The sequence below is a fragment of the Dendrobium catenatum genome, unplaced genomic scaffold (genome assembly GCF_001605985.2).
Source record: "Dendrobium catenatum unplaced genomic scaffold, ASM160598v2 fragScaff_scaffold_887, whole genome shotgun sequence".
NCBI classification, from domain to species: domain Eukaryota; kingdom Viridiplantae; phylum Streptophyta; class Magnoliopsida; order Asparagales; family Orchidaceae; genus Dendrobium; species Dendrobium catenatum.
In genome coordinates, this window is record NW_021319349.1 from 26146 (window position 1) to 49840 (window position 23695).

Here is a 23695-nt window from a genome sequence, read left to right on the forward strand (position 1 = left end):
TCAAGGATTATGGTTGCGGAATTTTATTTTAGGACTTGGAGTTGTTGACAGTATTGTCAAGCCGCTGAAAATTTATTGTGATAATTTCGTAGCAGATTTCTTTTCTAAGAACGACAAGTATTCAAATGGTGCTAAACATATGAAATTAAAATATTTTGTCGTTAAAGAAAAAGTTCAGAAACAAAGAATATCATTTGAGCATATTAGCACCAATTTTATGATTGCGGATCCATTAACTAAAGGGTTGCCACCGAAGACATTTCATGAACATGTTGTTAGGATGGGCATTATTGAAACTCCTTATTAAGATTATGTTTATTTGCTCTTTATATATTTTGATATTTTGAGCTCTTTTATTTTGTTTCTGATAATTAGTGTATCATGTTTATTATGATGTGTGCACATAAATGTTTATGTGAATATTAATGGATTTGTCTTTGTAAAGACATTATTGCTGGACTATTATGTGTGTATCTTATTATGGTTCATATTAAGTGTAAGATTAATATTGTGATACATGGAAGGAAATGCATCGAACTAATGGTGTATGACCGCCATGATTCGTATTAATTTTGTACTTAACAATGAATTTATGATTTGACCAATTTAAGGAATAAAATTTATATATTGCGCTTATGTTAATTAAATTATTAATTGAATAATTTCATATGGGCCAAGTGGGAGAATGTTAGAATAATTAAATATATTAATTATGCGAGACGTCGCAATAATTATTTAAGAATATATATTCAATTTTATAAACCATTATGTGGCCCATATATTTGAATTATTGAAATTTAATTATTTTATATTTAAATCTTATTGGTCAAAAAAATATAATTTAATCATTAGTTTATGGACCGTTTGATCAAATATCTCCTATGAACGGTTATTGTAAAATAACTCCTATGAGTTATTGTAAGAGCTCTGATACCAAATGTAAGAATTAATTGAGTTATGTAACTCTTGTAAGAACTCGCATCATAATTTATGTAAAAGAAATCGAAACAAAAAAACTTAAATTTACATAAGTCTTAAATTCTCAAGATCTTAAATAAGATGATTTTCATAATTTTTAATCGGAAGAAGAACATATCTTGATTCATTTTGAATTCGTCGAATTTCAAACTACGGTTTCTCTCCCTTCTCCCTTCACTTTCTTCTATTATGAGTTAGTCTTCTATGGAGCAAGATAACTCCTCTATTTGAGAGAGATTGTGAAAATCATCTTGTTTAAGATCTTGAAGATTTAAGACTATGTAAACTCAAGTTTTTTTTGTTTCGATTTCTTTTACATAAAGCACCAATTTTATGATTGCGGATCCATTAACTAAAGGATTGCCACCGAAGACATTTCATGAACATGTTGTTAAGATGGGCATTACTAAAAATCCTTATTAAGATTATGTTTATTTGCTCTTTATATATTTTGATAATTTGAGCTCTTTTATTTTATTTCTGATAATTAGTGTATCATGTTTATTATGATGTGTGCACATAAACATTTATGTGAAAAAAATGGATTTATGTCATTAACTTTCATATGACAAATCCTTTTACGTCATTAACTTATGTTTGTGGTGTTTAAAATAGTGCGTAAGAGAAGTTGCCTATTGAGCTTTATATATGCAGATAGTGATATAAATTAGGCTGGCTGCTGATGAGCCTTATATGTTGGCTTACGATTGAAGTAAAGATAATGGAATGGGACATGGAGAAATGAGCAAGAACGTGTTGGCAGGACAAATTAAACATGAAAAGTGACACATCTTTACTGATTAATACACACAATTAGATATATAGAAACTCACATAAACGGATGTTTGTTTTTTGGCATTCCTGTTACATAGTAACATTAGTTTTTTGTTTCTATATTTGTGTTAGCATTTGTGTGTGTGGGTGTATAGGATGGACTTTTCTCATTTTCGATTTTTCTTAATACTAGTAAAAATGTTCGTGCATTAAATGATTATTAAAAATGCAAAAAAAAATTTATATTATAAATATTTTAATTATATTATTATAAATAATTATAATCATTTTGATAAGTTTTAGATGCTTAGATAAATAGTTCAATATGATATGAATTTTATTTTATTCATGAATTATTTTGGTGTTAAATTCTTTTTATTAGTTAATGAATAGTCTATTTATTTTTTAAGTTGATTTTTTTTTTAAAGTTATAAATTCTTTTTTAAATTGCGAGTTAATATAATTTTAAATATTAAAAATAATAAAAAGCAAATTTTGTTTACAAAGTTGCATAAAAAATAAATCTTTTAATTAAAATTTTCCTTTATTTTATGCACATACATATTTTACTTCAATTACCATACACAAAAGTTACATTAAATTCCAAAAAAAAAAAAATAATCACATGTAATTAGTTTATTAATAAATATGAGATGACAAATTTCACGTCGTGAAAATTGTAAAAAGAATTCTGCTTATAATATAAAATCTAAGAAATAGAATTAATAATTTTTTTAATATTGAAATGATTTGGTCAGAGAAACATCAAAGTTAGTTGAAGGATGAAGCAAAAATTAGTTCAACAAGAAGTTTAAGTTGTCATTTTAATATATATCTACAAGAAAATGGGTCAATAGCGACCAACGAAATTGGTCGCTAAAAATCTTAATTTGGACGCTAAAGCAAATAGCGACAAAAAATATTTGGGTCGCTAATTTGTCGCAGTAGCCTCGTCGCTGAGGCTTTTAGCGACCAAAAAAAAAATTTGGTTGCTAAATTAGCAACCACTAATTAGTATTGGTCGCTAAAATATGACATATTAGCGACCATTTTTTTGACGCTAATGAATATTTATTTGGATGCTATTTAATAATTTAATAATTAATTTTATTTAATGCATTTTTCCTATAGCGACCAAAATAAAAATTGGTCGCAAAATGATCAACCAAATAAATCACATGCCCCTTTAATTTCATTAGATTTTGATATATATTTATGGATAAAAAATTTATGATATTTAGTAAAAAATTATTATCCAATTATTATGCCTTGACTATAATAATTAAGATCAATCCATCACTCCTTTATATTACAATTAGTTAGATAAATTTAATAATAGAGAAATAAAACATTTTATTAGCTTTAGGTAACAATAATAAAAGCATAGAATCCAAAAAATTATATTCATCCATCAGTATCATTGTCAAGAATTTGCTAGGAGAAAATGAAAATTATATTCATTCATATACTTTTACAAATACATTCATTAATTAACATAAAAAATGTGATCTCATAAATCATTAATCATAAAATCTTAATGTTTACAAAATGATCACATCTAGTTAATTACCATAAAAATATTTCATTAACTTTTATGTAAATAAATATAAAATTACAAAATCAACTCTATGAAAAGTAAATAACATCAATCTGTAATCATTCTAACACCAACCAATATCTTGTACTGCTGCAGTGTGGGATCTACCTCCATATCTATCAATACACATTTCAGATGCAAAGAACTTCAACTTGGAGTACAAGTAGGCAACCCCTACACAAAAAAATTATAAACAAGATTAACATAATATTTCACCAATTCCGAGATAATTCAAGGTAAAAATGCAGGGAACTTGCATACTACTTGGCATCATGTCTTCCTCAAAGCAAACATCATAAAATTTCGATAGATGTTCTACTGATTGATCGCCTCCCTACAAAATTTTAAGTAAATTATTAAAAAAAAAGGTTATATGCTATCATTCTATGAATATGAAGAGTAAAAACTCAAGAAAACAATAATAATAACAATAATAATAATAATACAAGTCACATCAAAGCTTCTACATTCGGAAGAAAAAAGCACTCCATCCGATCCATATAATCGGAAATCTCAGATAAGTTGCTACTAAAATGAATGTTATTAGGTCTGGTTGCTCTTCAACGACTTCCAAAATGTCAGCTTCCAAATTTGACTTGCATAAATGAATTATCAAGTTAGATGCATAAATATTGTAGCTTTTCAAATAAGGAAACTTTACAGATGAGATAAATCTGTCACAAAACATCACACAGACAATATCAAAGGAAATCATCATGAACAAATATGTTTAAGCACAGCACAAATAAAAAAGCTTTTTTTCTTCTTTTATAAAATTGAACTTTTCTTCCCAATTATTATACCAAACACTTTGAAATTGCTTATACTATTCAATAAAGTAGAAGCAAATAGCAAGCAGATCATTAACTCCCAAAAAATTACCATAGAATCATGATCAAGACATAAATTGCCCGCATAATTGTTAGACTACTAAAAAATCAAGCTTTCGTAGCATTTTTCCTAACCTGCAGCAGCGGTTTAAAGACCAATTAAAATCGCTGCTAAAGTGTAGGACTAATTAAAATAAAATAAAATATAAAAAAATCTAATTTTTTGATTAAATAAATACATAAGCAATATCAAGTTCTGAAAGAAGAGCACATTCTTATTATAACCCAAGTAGCACTCGATGACAATCAACTGACAAATGATTGTCGAGATCCACTACATAGAGCATAGAGAACTAGCATTCGGACCAGTCTTGAAGAACAGAACTTTAAAAAAAAATGTTAACATAAGTAGCTATAGAGGTTCTAGGCAATCCTCCAAACATCATTTATTGCAAAGGTTAAAATGACCCGCCCATGCGAAAATGGCGGTTGTTTTACAATAATAAGCAAAAGAAACGTTATTGGAATAGTAGGGAAAACAGTAACACAATAATCGCCAAGGAATATGCAACAAGCCTTCATGTTTGAATTGTGCAAGTTACAAGTACAGCTCTTCATTATAGACTTTTTTTTTTGAGGAAATATTTCTAAATAAAAATTAATCTTCCATTTACCTCTATCATGGGGTAGAATCATGACAATTGCCATGCATCATCCTCATCCTCCCGCTCTTTCCTAGCTGCATGCTTCTTCTGAAGATAAATGTGAAATGAAAATCATAAGTTGGATAAAAGTGAAAGACATGAAAATTAAAATAAAATATACCTTTTGAGCATCAAATTTGAGAGAAAAAACTCCCCTTGAAGCCTTTTTGGTGTCTAGGCCACCCAAATACTTCATATTGGACACAACTTTCATATCTTCAGTTGTAAGCTTTGCTAGCTGAAATGAATTTAGATTCAGACGTTTCCATAGAATGAATGCATACTAAAAATCAAGCAGAAATATTTCCAGTCAAGCTTAAGCAATTGGGGTGGTCTGATGCTGAACTTCATGATGCGGGAAAAAAGCCAGTCAAGCTTATAGCTTGGAAGGTGAACTCTCGAATCTTCTAGGAGAGACTTTTCAGAAATAAAAAATTGGTAGGAAAAAAGGTGGTGTTAATAATACTCAGGTTGTTGCTCACAAGAGGAAGGCTTTATTATTAAAACAAGAAGGAAAGCTTGCTGAAGCTAAAGAAGAATTGAAGCAGGCTAAGATATTGGAAAAGCAGCTTGAAGAGCAGGAGTTTCTTGTTGAGGCTTTAGATTCGGAGGATGAGCTCTATACTTTAATACAGAATATGGGCAATGAAAATCAAGATGATCTAATGTTAGAGAATGATCTTGATGTTGGTGCAAACTTTGAACACTTTCTTAGTGCCTCAGATGATCTACCTATTGATGACAATTTAGAGGTAACAGAGCATGATATGAATGATCCAGAGATTGGTGATGCCTTGAGATTATTTGGTTGGTCTGAACAAGATGATCAGCATGAACAAAGGGATGCATCCGAATCTGTTCCTTTCGATCAAGAAGGATTGCAAGCCAAAATCCTTAATCTGAAGAAGGAGGTGCTTAGCCAGAAATGGGCTGAAAATGCTCCTGAAGCAATGGCTCTTCTTAAGAAGGCAAAGCTTCTTGAACAGGACCTTGGAACCTTTCAGTCTGATACAAATATGCCTGAACCGAAATTTTCACAGGGGACGCGTGATAATCAAATTAATGCACCTAAAAGTAAGATGGTGATTCAGAAGGAGTTACTAGCCTTGAAAAAGAAAGCACTTACTTTGAGAAGGGAATGACGTTTAGAGGAGGCAGAAGAGGAACTAAAAAAGGGAAAGGTTCTTGAGCAGCAGTTGGAAGAGCTTGAGAATACTTCAAAGAAACATGTAAATATACCAACCCAGAAACGCATGGAGCCTACCCATGTCCAAGATAGTGCTATTGGCACCTTTGATATTGGAGTAGATAGTGCAGAAATAGATGTAACTGAACAAGATATGCACGATCCTGCCATGTTATCAGCTTTGTAGAACTTGGGGTGGAATGATGATGAATCTATTTCGCTAATCGGAACAAATTTTTCTTCCAATCCATCCAACAGCCAATCTGTGAATGAAAGTGTGCCTGCTGCAATGACTTGGAAATTGATGGAAAACAAAGCAGAAACTCAGAGGGAATTATTAGCTATTAAAAGGAAGGCCCTTTCCTTGAGACGTCAATGGAAGACCGAAGAAGCTGAGGAAGAGTTGGACTAACATGCCTATGAAAGATCGGTGCTTAAAACTATATATGAATGATAGAAGGAACCAATGAACCAAAGCTTTATAGAAAAATTGAATCAAAATACACAACATAAATGGAGATGTGCATCAAGGTACGAGTGACATGTCTGATGTAAAAAAAATGTGACTCAAACAACAAACGGAAAAGATAACAAACCTCTAAATGAAGTGAAAGTTTTTCCATTTGTTCTGTGTCTTGTGGTAGAGCTTGAACCAACTTTTGCATGTCACGAGTTGACAACTCCTTGCCATCTCTATATAACAAAGGGAGTAAAAAAAAATAGTAAAAGCAAAGGCTTGCTAAAGAAAAAATATAATATCAGTTCTTTAGTTACGAGAAAAAAAAATGCACGTTTGATCTTTATGGGTAATGTTGCATAGTTAAATAGTTCTACTGCAGAAAGTCAAATCCATAAATTGTTAAGGCGCTGTTGGGCATATTTCTTGGTTTTATTAACAACCGAACTCCACCGATCTGAAGTTCTCAAACAATGAAGTTGACTACTGAATATGCATTATATAGCTACTATATATCATACCATCCCATCATAAATAAGAATAATCCAGAACTTAAGAATTTTTTGTCAGATTGTTCAAAGAAAAAAAAAAAAGTCAACCAGTAGCCTTCATTGTATTTTAGGTAGTGCTCATCAATGCATATAATTGGTATGTAGAAGAATGTAACTTCAGGAAAGCAACTAATTTTCCCCTTTATTATCCCATGGGATTATTGGGAAGAAAAAGTACCACAGCACATATGTACGCGCCTATAGTCCAAAATCCTTTTTTTTTGCTCTTTTCAATTCCACATTTCTCAGTACTGTTATGGAATTTTCAAGGAAGTTCGTGTCCTCAAAGACTAATAAGTATCACTAAGAGAGATCATAGCCCTTCTGTGATGTTTTTGAAGCATATCCAATACTAAAAAAAAATTCAATTAAGTACATACTTATGTAATTATACTTACAGTATCAAAAGTGTGAGTGAGATTTTGAACCATAATCGATTAGGAGCATGAGAATACTTACTCTTCTTCCATTCGTAAATTATATTTTCTTTTTACATCCTTTTCTTCTTTTTGCTTGTATATCCATCATATATGAGAACAAATCTGAATAAACACAAGACGATATTGCATCTTGGCAAAACACTCAATTTAGTAGTTACAGGATAACATTTTAGCTGACTAAGATGCTATTACTTTTTCAAAGTTATACTGATATCAAATTAAAATTATTGCAAACTACGACGGCTATTTGATTAATTCTTGGAAGTGAAATTGTAGAATTAAGCGAGCCAGTTAAATTTTAGCAATGCTAGATCCTGCACCTACTATGAAAGAATGGAAAGGTTACTCATATAAGCTATGCAGAATGCCAAGTAGTTGAAACAAAGTTTGTGGAGATAAATATGCTGATAAAGGTGAAGCTTATTAAGTGAACTACACACCTATACCTGAAAGTAGAAATAAAAATTACAACAGATTGTAGAAAATAAGAAATACGTAAAGAAGATATGAAAAATAAGAAACAATTTCTCTTAATAAATAATTTATGCAATTTCTCAAGAATGAGAAGTTTTTAACCTTAGATTAAATTAAGTCATATTTATAAGTGAACTACACACCTATATCAAATTAAGTCATATTTATAACCCAAAAATTCAAAAATAAATAATTTCTCTTAATCCCACAAGTCAAAGACTCGTAGAACAAGTTTAAATTCAAAAAACTTGGATTTCAGCAAGAATGAGAAGTTTTTAACCTTAGATTAAATTAAAACAAGAAGTTTCCATGTCAAATTTATGTTACTAACAACGTTCAAATTGCTACTACGAGAATATATTACAAATACAGAAAACAACCATGTGTTAAAAGAAGAAAATTGATGCAATAAAATAAGATAGTTCAAGAGCTAAATTGAAAGAGACTTATTAATATTATAATTTCAAAAAACAGAAATAAATCAGATCTCTAATCATCATTTTCTTCATTTGAGAAGTCTGGACCTACAAAAAGAAATTTATAATATTAGATAAACAAAATTTTCAATTTTATTATGTAAACCTTAATGTTCATATTCTAAATACTTACCATCATCATTAGGGGGTTGCATGCCCATTTTTTCTGCCATCATTTTTAACCAATCTATAGTTTTTTGTTGAGATTTAATGATCTTACTTTGATCCTCATATTTCTCTTGTATAACTTTTAAACTTGTTTCAAGCTCGGTCTCTCTCACGGACGATGCATTTGATTTGGCAATTTTAGTTTTCTTTATAGGCTTTGGCCCATAACCAAGGCCACGAATATATGACGATGTTTCACCTAAAACTTCAGCACAAATGATTGTCTCATCAACTATTCCTCCATCTTCAATGATTTTCTCACGAATTTCCATCATCTTTTCCTGTATGTTTTAAGAAAAATCAACACAAAAAAGATGAAATATTACTAATAAATCTATTCTAAAAAATTAAATTTATACTAACATATTTTGCCTGACAATATTCAGAAACCCATTTATTTTCTTTGTCTGTAAATTCCTCCTTGTATAACTCAATCCTGCTTAATTTCTATATCATAACAAAAATATATCTCATTAATTAATAGTTTTCAAAATTTAAACAACTAAAAAATTATAGATACCTGGTCATATAAATGAGCTACGAGGGACTTCGTGCCCATTCGGTGAATGACCTTCAACATCGAACGATTTCGACAGTTTGATTCCGATTTTTTCTGTATAAAAAAATTTGATTAAACATAATATAACAAAAAAATAGCGAGAAAATTTGATCTTCATATGCTTGAAATTTAAACATTTTAATATTGATGTCTTTTATATACATGTCCATCTCATTTTTGTTATATTTTCTTTAATACTCAATTTTTTTCCTCACAAAATCATTACATAATAAGAAGTTTCATCAATCACTATAACAATATAAGTAAATTAGCAAACCTATAGTTTTTTCTTTTAATTAAAGGCATACCTTAAATGCTTCTGAGTCAAAAAAATTACATAGCCAAATCCAATCAGCTGGTCTCTCAATAAGTTCTTTGTAAGGCTTTTGTCTTGCTAACATTCCACCTCCATGTTTTTTATAATGTACATAAGCCTTCGAGGGAAAATCAGAAAATCTCTTGCTCATCGTGTGCATCACACAATCCTTTACATGTGATTCTTCAATGGACAAATTAATCTTTACCTACAAAAATTTTTTAAAGCAACGTTAAATTGTGATTCATTCTTCAATGTAACTACGATGCATAATAACATGAAATTGTATTGTTGAGCAGAAATAGGTTCAATCAAATGAGTTGTACTTTGAATGCTATCCCCAACTACTAATCTAGATAGCCTAAGTCTGCTAATCTTAAATTAGTAAGTGCTACTAAAAGATGCTAGGTAAGAGTTTAATAGGATAGATATATTTTTATGATCGTACTACTAAGACTTCGAAAGACATGAAAGCTAGCTAGACTTAAGGATAAGAACTTAATTGCCTATCTGCTACAAGTTAAGAAATCATATAGTTCTGTATTATTAATATATGATATTTATTCATAAATTTTATGTGTTTTATCACTTCATGACTGACAAAAATCAAACTGTCATCCACACGAAACTAGCATTCACCATCAAGTATATTCACTTATTTTTAATGTGCTGTTTTTTTTTTTTTTTTTTTTTTTGGTATCACCTTTCTTAGGAATAGTAAGTTATAAATCACAAAATTAGTGGCTCGAACCAGAATCTGGTGAAGCAATCTTCTCCAAACATTGGGCCTATTAGTTTGATTGTTCAGTTCTTCTGCAAATTGAAACGTTAACTTGGCTTATAGAACGTCATAACCAATATTTCTGTTATTAAAGCCTTAAAAAAGGAACTATATGATTTCTCATAGTCCTAAATGGTTGAAACTTATGCTGTTATAAAACGTGGTGATTTTGGATCAAACCACCAGCTATATAAAAAAAAAACACATTCTTTACAAGCATTAAAATGCAGGTCTTCCTAGTAAGATAGGTATAAGAAGTATTATGTAAATTTTCCATCAAAACAAAATGATCTCTTACTATAATGTGTAGAGGAATCCCGAATCTATACAGTTGATATGGCATGAAAAATGAAGTTCCAACATATTTCTTTGATTGAAGCAAAGCAAGGGGATGATCTAATTTGATCTGAATATGATGCTGATAGCAATTCATCATGTCCTTCAAAGCTCTCTGATTGTTTTGCATGCAAAATTCTTAACGACTCAAATATCTAGTCTAATTCATTATTATTGTTTGAATGAGTAATCTGGATTGAAGCAAAAAAGTTAAATTATGATGATCTGTTTGAATGGTGAACGTCAATGATTACAAATTCATAAATAACAAAATCATACAATTAGTTGAAGTCAATCCAGTTGATGAAACTCAATTTACATCAAATTAATAAATTCCATAACACAATCAATCCAAAAAAAATAGAGTGCTATGTAAAAGTAGAAGAAAAGCACAATAGTTATTACCATCAATTTTTTTGCTTATATGCCGAAAGTAAGAAAATATCAAACATAAAGATAAATGATATTCATAAACAGAATTAAATTTTCTATCACATATAACTTAAATAATCGTTAAAGTTCTTACCAACAATTTTTTTAAAAGTAATTCTTTATCAGCATCACTCACTTGTTCCCATCTTTCGACTTGCATGGGTGCAAAGTTTCTAATTATAATACCCGCTTCTCTAGACAACTTTGAGTGATGCTCTCCAACTGGCCTATTCAAGCCCTCTGGAATGATTATTGATACCTTACCTTTTGTTCTGTAATGCTCTTCTAATGCTACACCTCTATTTGGACCCCTTTTTTTATTAGAACTTGAAGCTGAAAAAAATAAAAATAAATAAGAAAGTCATTTATATTTATCATAACTATTAAATTTGAAGAAGCCATAAGTAATAATACCAATGATAGTTGTCTCAATCTCTGGTGCTGACGGATTTGGTAAACTTGGCCTATCAACTATTGGAGATGCTTCTCCCATAGGCAAACCTCCTTCAATTGATACATGCAAATAGTTAATAGTAAGAGCTAGTAATGTACAAAAGAAATGATATTTATTAAAGGATATCATTTAAGCCTGAAAGAGAAAAAACATTAAAACAGAATTTAACCTAATAAGCTAAAAAAATACCAACTTACCATTATTAGCAGTAGATACGACATGTGAAGCATCATTTTTTAATGAAGACTGCACATTATTACTAGTTGATGGTGCAAACAAATGTGAGTAATTTGCAATTATTCGAGAGCTTATCCATTTTCCTGGAGCCATAACTTAATAAACTGCAAAATGAAACAACAACAAAAAATATTATTGAAAAGCAAATATATCAAGTTATTATAATATATGAAACAAATAAGTTATAAAGAACAACCTAGTCTTTATCACTATCAATGTTGATATGTACATCAACATCATCTTCACTAAAATATTTAGCTAATGTTGCATCATATTCCTCTTCTTCATCTTCATCACATATAAAATCAACAGTCTGAGTTGGTTGCACATGCACATTTTGTATAGATTCCAAAATTTGTGGCTCTACATCTTCTCTATGTAAGGCACCAATCTCACCAAAATCATCTTGGAAGTTTATATCATTTTGCTCATCTTCTTGATATGTTATATTTTCAGTTGGCTGATCAGTGTTAAGTTGATATTCATTCAAGTAATTCATGAGACTGGGATCAAATAAATGCCTATGCTGCACTTTCTGTACAACATGCCAATCACCTCTTAACTTTGTATCTTGAACATAAAATACTTGAGTAACTTGACCTGCTAAAACATAAGGATCATTATCATACCAAGTTTTACTTATATTTATAGATGTGAAATCATCATCAATTACAACGGGCTTTTTATGCTCAAGATCAAACCATTTGCACTTAAACAATACTACATGATTTCCATCAATATAGCTCAAATCAACAACATCAGTCAAAACCCCGTAGAAATCAATACTTTCATCTTTATGAGAACCCTGAACTGATACACCACTATTCTGAGTTACCCTTCGAATGTCACGTTGGTTGACTAGAAACTTAACTCCATTAACAATGCACCCTGAATATACATTAACACGAATATCTGGACCCACTGCTAAAGAATAAAGATCTTCGTTACCTTCCAGTGATTTATGAATATTCAAGCTCTTCATCTAACAGCAAGGAAAAAATCAAGTTTTGTGAAATTGTTAACATTAGAAATAAATTTAGAAAAATAAATATCAAACAAAATTAAGAATTAAGTATCTCACTTTTTGTTCAAACCATAATGAAAACTGATCTTTTTGCTTTGTTGCCACATCTTGAATAAATGAATCTTCTTTTCTTAACTCATTCTCATGTTCACTGACATATAATTTTTATAAGATTTAAATGCAGAGTAATATTAATTTGTAAATAAGTTTAATATCATCAGCATTTTAGTTAATTACATACCTAAGATATGGCTTTAACTCTTCACAATTGTTAAGAACATACCATCGAACTAAATTGTACTCACTCCAAGATAATGTAGTGAAATGTGGTTGACCAAAAGGAAGAATTCTTCTAGAGAAAATTGAAAGTTGATTTTCATGCAAATGAACATCATCATTGTATTCTTCATCTTGATTATTTTTACTCTTCATGCCACGGAGGTATCTAGAACAAAATGTTAATGCCTCATTAACAACATAAGCTTCAGCAATTGATCCTTCAGGGTGAGCCTTGTTCCTAACATTCCCTTTATGAATACTTAGATTTCTAGCATATAAACAAATTTTAATCAAAATTTATGCAAATAATCAATAAAATATAATCAAAAGTAAATGTTACTAGCATAAGAAGTTACCTTTCAATAGGATACATCCATCTATACTGAACAGGTCTAGCAAGCCTAGCCTCACGCGGCAAATGAACCAAGTGAACCATTATGTCAAAGAAAGCTGGTGGAAATATCATTTCAAACCGACAAATTATATTGATGATCATATCTTCTAATTTCTCCAACACATCCAATATCAATGTCTTAGCACATAATATTCTAAAAAATCTTGACAAATCCTTTAAAGCATTATGCACATCCTTATTTAAATATCCAGCAATCCTAAAGGAAGTATTCGTTGTAACAACACATGACAATCATGGTTTTTATCCTAAGCTTACCATTTGAATATTTACTGATCTAGATATATTTGCTGCGTAACCATCTGGAAACTTTACTGATCTAACAGATTAGAGACCCTTCTATCTCTTTTGGAGAAAGTGTGTAAGAGGCTGGAGGTTTAAGATACTTCTCGCCTTGTTTTTGCAATGTAGCTCATGCCTTATGCCATATCTTGTAGATCCAAACGAGCTTTTCTCTGTATCTTTTTGTCTTTCCTTCTATATTTAATAAGGTCCCCAAAATGTGTCACAAATATTCTTTTCAATGTGCATTACATCAAGATTATGACGTAATGTGAGACTTCTCCAATATGGTAACTCAAAAAATACACTTTTTTTTGTCCAAGTTGATTCATGAAGGTTACGTTTTCTTTTTTTACAGCTAGGATGCTTTCCAAACTTCAAATCCTTTAATGACTCCATTTCTGATATATTTCATCTCCTGATAAAACTTGAGGTCTCACTCTAATTCTTCATGCTTGCCATTAATCTTTCTACTTTTTCTCCATTTGTGCTCTTTAGGCAAGAAACGTCTATGACCCATGTAACAAATTTTGTTTCGCAAATATTGTGAAGAAGTTTCACTGTCACATATTGGGCAAGCTTTGTAACCATGTACTTTATGACCCGACAATATACCATAAGCTGGAAAATCATTTATAGTCCATAAAAGAGCAGCATGCATTTGAAAGGTATTCTTACTTACAGAATCATAAGTTTTGATACCATTCACCCATAAGTCATTTAATTCTTCTATAAGGGGCTTTAAATATACATCTATTTCTTTCCCAGGAGCAACTGGACCAGGAATTAATAGTGTCATAAACATAAACTCAGAAGACATACAGTTCCAAGGAGATAAATTATATGGTATAAGAATGACGGGCCACATGCTATAAGAAGTGCTCATATTACCAAAAGGATTGAATCCATCTGAAGCTAATGCAAGGCGTACATTACGAGAATCTTCTGCAAACCAAGGAAAGCTAATATCAAAATCCTTCCAAACTTTAGAATCAACTGGATGCCTTAATAAATTTTCATCCACAAACTGATTTTCCTTATGCCACCTCATTTCATGAGCAGTTTTTCTTGACATAAATAGCCGTTGTAATCGAGAAGTAATGGGAAAATAGCGTAGAATTTTATGAGGAATTTTCTTTCTTTTTCCATCATTAACTTTCCATCTTGATTCCATGCACTCAGGACATTCTTCTTTATCTTCATATTCTTTCCAAAATAAAGCACAATCATTTTTACAAGCATGAATCTTTTCACAGCCTAATCCGAGGTCTGATAAAATCTTCCTTGGTTCATAATATGAAGACGGAAGTGATTCACCCTTTGGCAAGATAGATTTTATGAATTGAAGGATCATGTTGAATGATTTATTTGTCCAACGATTAAGAACTTTAATGTGTAGTAACTTTACAAGAGCAGACAACATAGATAAATCTGAGCCAGGGTATAAATCACGTTGTGCATCCTTTAGTAGCTTATCAAATATAGCTGTTTCATCTTTGTTGATAATATTATCACAGTCCTCATCTGGTGAATTATTGGCAGAAGAGTTTATGAAAGTTCCCCTATGTATATCCTCTAAAATTTCTTGAATTTCATCAACCCCTTCAGTTGTATTATGAAGATTATTCACATCTCTTATGCCTAAATCTGCATCACTGAAAGCTTGAGATGTTTCCCCATGACAAGTCCACTCAATGTATGATGTTTGCATTCCATTAATTAATAAATGATTCTCTACGACGCTATAAGGCTGAAAGAAGACATTCGCACAGTATCGACATGGGCACCGAATCTTCTCCATTTGAGGATTTTTTTCATGGGCAAATTTAATAAATTCGGTAACTCCATCCTTATATTGTCGCAAACGTCTATCATTGAGATTAATCCAGCTTTTGTCCATTGCTTTGACCTGACAAAATTATGAATAAAAAAAATTATTGCATGACTAATCTTACACCCCTTTTCAAAATTATTTAAATTTAGGTAAATATTCATAAATAATATGCTTCAAATCATTTCTCATTTGATTTTTTTTTTGAGAAGACAATAGAAAATTCAATGTTAATGGAAAGACATAAAGTTTGAAAAAAAAATTAAAAGTTCATTTCCATGAATGCTGATAATCTATGTATTGCATATAAAATTTGGATGATATAATAATATTTTGGATATTATATGTGAAGGGCAAGATAAATGGACTTTTAAATGCGCTCTTGCAATTAATTTATTTGAATTTTTTACTTTGCTGGAAACCACAATACTTCTAATGCTTCTTTTTACTCTAACGAAAAAGAATGGCAAATTTTTGGAGAAAATCATTCAATTTCATTTAGGGGCTGTTTGGTTGCCTGCAAAGTAAATGCAATATAAAGTAAATGCAGTGTAAAGTAAATGTAGTGCATTTTAAATACTTTGAGGCTGTTTGGATATATGCAAAGTAAACACAGGAGAAATGTTTCCCTTCTTTGGTTAGATATATCCAGAGAAAAGTAAAATAGTGCATTTTTAATATATTTTTTTTGTTATTATAACTAGTGTATTTATAAAAGTAATCACCGATTGTTTAAACTTTGTTTGAGATAGCTTTATTCTTGCTTTCTAAAACAGCTTTTTAGTACAGATTAATGCTATAAACTCTCTAACATCGAATATTATCATCTTTAGCTTTAAATTTGAGTTATATTCATTTTTTTTGTAATTTCAGAAAAGCCAGCCTATCTGGTTGCTGAAAAGTCAATAAGTAGGTTTCTTTTAAATGAAATGAAAAATACAACTTCCGTTGAGAAGGGACAATTGCTTTCACAAAATGAAGAAGCACAATTATTAACTTCAACCAGAAGCTGATTGATGCATATGTTAAATATACCATACTTTCCCTACCATAAACAGATGTGGGATGTGACAAGTATGCAAGACCATTTATCTTAATTTCAATATTTCATTGAACATCTATAGCCGCATGTGTTTCACCTTATCCTAAGTTGATGTGCAGCATACCCATTTTTAGTCTGCCCAAGCATAAAACTAATCCTCATAAAGATACTTCGAAAATTTCCATATTAAAGGAACTGATTGATAAGCACCATATAATGTTCTATGAAGCATCATGTTCTCATATCAGTCAATTTCTACCTCTATGTTTATCATTTCAAATTTTGTAAATGGAAGTAGTTCAACAAGAACTATGATCATAAGGATATAAAAATTGCTGTCAGATAAAAGAAAGCAATAAAATTAGTTCATCCCAATATTTCAAGTTAATTTTAGCACTTCTCAAAGCTTACAAAATTAATAAATATTCCAAGTGCGCAACTATCACAGATCATAAGTACCAATGCACCACTCTAACAACTCGGTATAAATTACGAACTTGGGTAAATCATTAAGATGCAACTCTTGGTCTTACAAGTAGTCTGGACAACTGCTGACATAATGGAAGTAATAGATAAAGAATTCACTGGAGGTTGAAATGCAAGATGTGGAAGTAGAAAAATAAAGTGCAGGACAAGGAAAATTGGAGGTGCAGTTACGAAAGACAACGGACCAGGAGAGAGACAAATGAAAGGGAGGGAATTTTTTTTAAGGTTGATCAAAGCAATGAGGATTCTCCACAGTTGATCACAATAATAAGAAAAACCTAAGGGTTAGAACAAAAACAACAAACATGAATGTCACATCCAAGCAAACCATCTGTCTTCACATACAACATTAAACAATGTGGTCAACCGTTTTTTTTTTCAGGTTCAAACAACATTCAAAGTTCAGAAATAATCATTTTATAAGCCTGATAAAACTTACAAATAATCATTTTATAAGCCTGATAAAACTTACAGGGAACAAAATACCCACAACTTCCAAGGAATTAATTAACATAAAGAAAATAAGTATTCAGCAATAAAAAGTAATAATTAACTTTTAAAAACGCCATTGCAAATTTCAGCACTTCCAGCAAAACTTAAATAGGGTGGTAGAAGCTGGAAACCATATAAGGCGACTCTCCCTAATCTTATCTTCCACTGGAGCTACTCCAACCTTATCATGTATATGCTCATTTCATGTCCTATCTCAAAGAGAAAAGCCACTCATCCACCTGAGCATTCTCATCTCTACAACACTTGATAATATGTTTCTCTTCTAATGGCCAACAAATAAAAAAGAAATATTAACTCATAATTACTGAATTAATGAAAAGCTTTTTGAGCATGACTCGTCACTCTTAAGTATTAGAATACATGAGGAAGATACTAATCAGCATTTTTTCAATGTAGTTTTCTTTCAAGTGGCATGACACAGTTTGATTTTTGGAACTGGAATAGACCAAATCAAACTTTGTTACGAACCAAATAAAAATAATGATAGTAAAATAAATTAAAATTCAAGAAAAATATCTTTATGCCCAATTTGTCAATCCAAAAACTTGCTGACAATGTAGTTTTGGATTAATCAAAGGGGTTTTTAGTGTTAGTAATTCTGTATGTATTCTAGGGGGGGAGTTTTAAGGGAACAAGTATCCAGCTTTTAATCCACAATTTGAAATCCATGAAGTTTTAGGTTTTTGATGATGAATTGCTCTTGTTGATGTAATCCAATGGGAAATTTTAGCAAAATTCAAGAAGCATTTGTTAAAGGAAAAACAGCTTAATGTCTTCACCTGTACTTCAATGAAGTTAGAGAATGAAAAGATTGGGGACTGAAAATTGATTTGGATGAGTTTCTATTAAAAGATCCTACAAACAACCTGCACATTTTAGAGGAAGTGCTGTTAACAGGAGCTTTAGGTGTTCGACAGAAAGCTATGTAGATGTTTGTTCATGGCTAGATGATTTAAATTCACGATATTTTCAGAAATTAGGGCACGACTATGCCTTTGCGGACAAGATTAGATATTGTGACATCAAGGGATAGAAATATTAAATAACAAAGAAGAAGAAGACAGCGTTACCTTACTTAACAACTCTGGATTTGGCCGAACAAGCACGCGAAAGGGATAAAATTAACTTCAGAAATTTGGAGCTCCTTCCGATGGAAATGTCGCAACTTCCGATCGGACAGGCAAACGTAACCTCGTCAAAGGAGCGAACAAGAACGAAGGAGCCCTAGAAGCTTCTCGTGCAATCTTACACCTCTTGCGAAGCAATGAAGCCGAACAACAACGACGATGATGCGAACTCGAGCTCCCGTCCTTACCTCCGATGAAAATGGCGCAGCTTCCGATCGGATAGGCAAAGGGAACGTCGTCGTCGCGCGAAGTTTGAGAAGAATGAAGGAGCCGAAGAAGGAAGGAGCCGAAGAACCCTCTCGTGCAATCTTACACCACCTGCGAAGCAATGAAGCCGAACAGCAACGACGCCAAGTAAATCTTCTTCCAGCGAATTTGTAACCCGCTCGATATGAGCGGGTTTCTAATCCGCGCAAAATAGCCTCCTTATTACATGCCTAATGCATCCGAGGAGTTCCTTTTATTTCGCTCAAAATTAACCAAATAGCCTAATTTAATAAATGCATGTATTTGTTTTACTTTACACTCCTAATTCAGGCAACCAAACAGCCCCTTAATGAACACAAGGCACTCTTTCTCAATCGTATAACACATTATAAGCCAAATCTTAAAATTCTCATCTAGTTTTAAATTCCTTCTATATTGGCATATGTCCAGCAAATATTTTGACCTTCGCACACAAATAGAGTACTAGCACACAATATTTTTTAGATTTACAAACCCATTGCTCATCTTAAAATCAAAGTTCTACTATAGTTTACTTTTATAAGAAAAATGTCTAGCAAAGTATTTCTTTGTCCTAAAGATATTAGTAACTCTACACTTTGCAAATAATGCATTGACTTACGGGAGCAAAACTTCCATATTTTTTTCATATGTGCATATACATCTATCTTTTGCAAGAGATTATAAAATATTTTTAATATCCCCTCACCTATTGTAAGCTTAGATATTACTTTCATCTCATGAAGAAGCACCTTCACTAAATATCAATTCAAGAATCTTTGAGATATCTTCTACTTCTATGTTTTCTACTTTTGCGTTTTTGTGGTATGAATTGAAGAAACTTCTAGATATTTTTCTAAAATTAAGAAAGAAGATAAGTGTATGTGGTGGTCAACATTATTCACTACAGAATATATTAATTTTTTAACAATCGATAAACTAGCAAAAACTGTTAAAAATCACTAAATATCCACATTATCATTGCTTTATATAAGAAAGTTAAATTTCAAGAAATATTATAGGTGATGACAGCTTCATCCCATAAGATTTTCAATAAATATATCAGTAGTTGTAAGCACACATCTATTTTTCCCATTTATTGTATGGAACAAGAATATGATGCATGAGAAACATATAAATGGTTGATATCTATATCTCGGGAGATATTACAAGGCAGAATAATTACTGATTAGTATGAATATGATGATGTGATTTGAATATATGGTATGAAATCGTCAAGAACTAAACTAAGTATGACATTTTGTACTTCTGAAGCAAACTCTAAATATACAACAACAACATCAAGGTTTTATCCCACCATGTGGGGTTGGATACACGAATCCTTCTTCTCCATTGTGCACTGTTAAAAGTTAAATTCTCATTCAAATCTAATAAAGAAATGTTATTTCTAATATTTTCTAACCAAGTCTTTTTAAGTCTAACTCTACCCTTCTTAACATAAGTCAAATCTAATACTTTAGCTTCTAATGGATGACATACATTTGGCTCACACATTCTCTCATGATGCAATCTCATATATCCAACATAACTCATAAATACAAACAATCTTTTTAATTCTAGAATAAGAGACACTATCATTTATAGAATTAGTTGTTTTTAACAATCTTATAAATTGATTGAAAAATTCATGTAGCATATTAAAATCAACTTTGATATTGGGCATTCTTATTGTAATAGATAAGTGATTAGTGCAACCATGCCATAACAATTGTAATAAATCATAAAATCATTAAGCCTTATCTTGCCCTTTGCATGTGACTTGTCCTAAGCGTAGCATCCAACACTACCTAAGTGTTTGGCATGTTACTTGTCCTAAGCATAGCTATCCAACATAACTCATATCGTTTTGATTGCTATTAGTTTTAATCATAATTATTTTATAAAGAAATCATACAAGTTCTTTTCGCATGCATTTAAAAGCATTATAGTCCTGCATCAGGAACTATGTATTACCCAAAAAACACTCAGGTAGAAGAGGAAAATAAGGACAAAGATAGGAACAAAGACAAAAATCTCATGAATGCTATTAAAGCCAAATAATTATACAGATTAGAGAAAATCAGGATTGCATAAATCCAGATTCACTTTATCCTACTTCCAACCAAACAGCCTCGAAAAATCAAAACCTAAACAAACGTAACCAAGCAGCAATCAATCCAGAAAAATGCAAATACTATCATCTTTGAAATAATACTATTAATATTAATAGGGGCTTCTAACATCCTAAAATATGATCAATCACTTCACAAACTGCAGAAAATAAAGAAAGCGTTTGCCAGCGGCAGAACCAAACCGCCATCAGAGTTCGTAACCTTGGCGAAGTGAGATTGTTCAGTAAAAAAAGAAAAAAGAATGAATGCAAAATAATGAGTGGAGAATGAAAATCCACAATAATAGCCATGGGATCTTTTCAACTAAACCATTGAAAATCAACCCTAACCTCTTAAAGCAACAATAACAATCAATAATGTTGAATGATAACATAAAAATGAGAGCATGGTATAAAGAAGATCATAGAAATTTTGAAATTAAAATAGGAAGAATGGTATTAGGGAAAACCTGAGAAGGAGGAACCGGCGGAGGCGAGTTTGCGGGATTTTCCGAAGATATGTGACTGAAGAAACTCATATAAACGCGAGAATGAGAGAGGTCGTGGCCGCGAAACCGTCGATTTGCAGTTGGCGATTGCGGTTTGAGGTCGTCGTCGCTAAAGAGGCATCTAGGGCAAATACCGAAAAACAGAGAAGTTTCGTGCGAGAGACTAAGATCGCGAGAGTAAGAGAAGTTCTGTGCGTGAGACTGAGATCGCGAGATTAGTCTTGGTATAATGTATAATTTTATTTAATTAAGTAATTGATAAATTTTAAATAATATATATTGTAATTTATTTCATCAATAAATTATTAGATTTATCATCATAAAAATATAAATATTAAATTAAATTAATCATTTTATTTATTATTTTGTCTCTATTTTTTTGGTCGCTATTGACCCATTTTCTTGTAGTTTGTATTATTTCTCTGTTAATTTTTTTTCCTAAAAGAATTTCTCTGTTGATGTTTTTTCCTAAAAGAATTTCTCTGTTGATGTGAATACAAAAAATTGTAATCAAATACTTGCATATATTATTTCTATATTATTAAGTAGAATTCACATTTTAATATTATTTTAAAAAGATTAGAAGTCTCATCAGAAAAAAAAAAAAAAACTCTTCTTTCTCCTCAATATTTTTCTGCATTTGTTTTCTTTTATTATATATTCTTCGATAGAGAGGAAGTTGAATATATATACAAAGAGAAGAGGAAGAGGAGCTGCTTAGTTAATTAGATGAATGTTGAGTTGTTTATTTCAAGATAAAATAAATGGGGGAATTGGAAGGAAGGTTTTTAAGCTAATAATCAACTCTTTAATTGGAGTTTGGTGAATATTTGCAGTAGTAATTTATACTGAAACCTGAAGAGACATCTCCTGCCTTTTCACATTCTTTGGATTGGATATGAGAATGTTATGATTTGGAATATGAAAGGTTGCAAATAGAGTTGTTAATTTTAAGAGATCTAAATTTATTCTTGTAAGTAGAAATCTAAATTTAATAATCACCAAGCGATGAAAAGTTATATTTATAATTAATGCACATAAAATAAAATAAAATGTAAAATTAAATATATTAATTAGTTTAACTAAAATGAAATTATTGAATTTTATTTGAATAATTAAAATGAAATGCCGCAAGGTAAGGATTTTGATCGGAAGGAAACTCAAGCGAATGATAATATCTTTCAAAGATTAAAAAATAATCAATTAATTAGACGCGGTTAACTATTTGACTCCCTATTTTTCAAACTATTTTTTTTTTGAAAATTACAAATTGAATTAAAGGGAACTAAAAGCACTAATTACAGTTGATAAATGGGTAGCCATCTTCCTTGATCAACTTCATCAAGGTAGATGGAATACTACCAAAAGAAAAGCTATCAAATAAAAAATTACCATCTAAAGCCAAAGTAGCACAAAAATCTGCTACTTTGTTACAATTCTTATTCACATGGTGAAAAACAACTTTATTAAAATCATTTAGGAAGTGAAGTTGATTACCCAAGTTTTTCTCCGTCTGCCAATTGGTCTTCTTCATAGATTGTTGAATGTAGTTAATCACATTAAGGTTGTCACTCTCTATGATGACACCAACATATTCAAGCATCCAACCTTGAATGAAATCCCGAATAGCAAGAATTGATTCCAGTTCCAATTGACCATTGTCCCAATGTACTGAATACCTTCCAAAGGCAAAGAGCATTCTACCAAAATTATCTCTAAATAGGCCTCCTATACCCGCCAGGTAATTAAAAAGCAAGGAAGAATCAACATTCACCTTAATCCAATCTAGCGGTGGAGGGTGCCAAGAATTCAAATACTCCCAAGAGAGGTTAGCACCCCAGCTATCTAGAAGAGGATGAAGGTTAGATGAAGCTAACGCAATTACATTAGCAGCAGCCACATAAGTAGATACAGCAGGTTTGCCATGCTTGATCAAGTTGCGATTTTTCCAATTCCAGAAAACAGTCGTGCAATACAGTCTAACCATATCAGGATTACAACTTGATTGACGTCTAAGTTCCGCCAGACATTCATCAAGAGATTGGAAAATATTGATAGCAAATCCCCATTCTCTGATTTTATTAATAATATCACTACTATGCTTG

At 31.1% G+C, this 23695-nt stretch overlaps 1 protein-coding gene and 1 non-coding gene across 6 annotated transcripts; one reads left to right on the forward strand and one right to left on the reverse strand.

The window, feature by feature from the left end:
- Positions 1 to 3187: 3187 nt before the first annotated feature.
- LOC110100740 lies at positions 3188 to 21815 on the reverse strand. Of its 5 annotated transcripts, XM_020828384.2 has the most exons (14): positions 21552 to 21805; positions 11947 to 12350; positions 11711 to 11854; positions 11474 to 11563; positions 11154 to 11392; positions 9503 to 9718; positions 9156 to 9248; positions 8999 to 9082; positions 8601 to 8916; positions 6666 to 8515; positions 5005 to 5121; positions 4854 to 4931; positions 3614 to 3683; positions 3188 to 3523 (listed from the first exon to the last, which is right to left on the reverse strand). In XM_020828384.2, the coding sequence occupies exons 3-10, from the start codon at positions 11841 to 11843 to the stop codon at positions 8481 to 8483; spliced, it is 1206 nt and encodes a 401-aa protein (XP_020684043.1). In that variant the 5' UTR covers positions 11844 to 11854; positions 11947 to 12350; positions 21552 to 21805; the 3' UTR covers positions 3188 to 3523; positions 3614 to 3683; positions 4854 to 4931; positions 5005 to 5121; positions 6666 to 8480. The 5 variants fall into 5 exon arrangements, with proteins under 5 accessions (XP_020684043.1, XP_020684039.1, XP_020684045.1 ...); XM_020828380.2 differs by lacking the exon at positions 11947 to 12350; XM_020828386.2 differs by lacking the exon at positions 11947 to 12350 and having other exon boundaries at positions 3611 to 3683.
- On the forward strand, positions 10674 to 10751 carry LOC114580248. The gene has a single exon (XR_003701588.1). It is a non-coding gene; the product is annotated as a small nucleolar RNA R160 (small nucleolar RNA).
- Positions 21816 to 23695: the final 1880 nt, after the last annotated feature.

What these genes read in the sequence shown, in the direction of transcription:
- LOC110100740 (XM_028697168.1), bottom strand. Translation starts at nt 21,620, where the DNA reads ATGAGTTTCTTCAGTCACATATCTTCGGAAAATCCCGCAAACTCGCCT. An exon ending in CGCCGGTTCCTCCTTCTCAG is followed by an intron (nt 15,657 to 21,551) that starts GTTTTCCCTAAT and finishes TAATTTTGTCAG; the next exon opens with GTCAAAGCAATGGACAAAAG.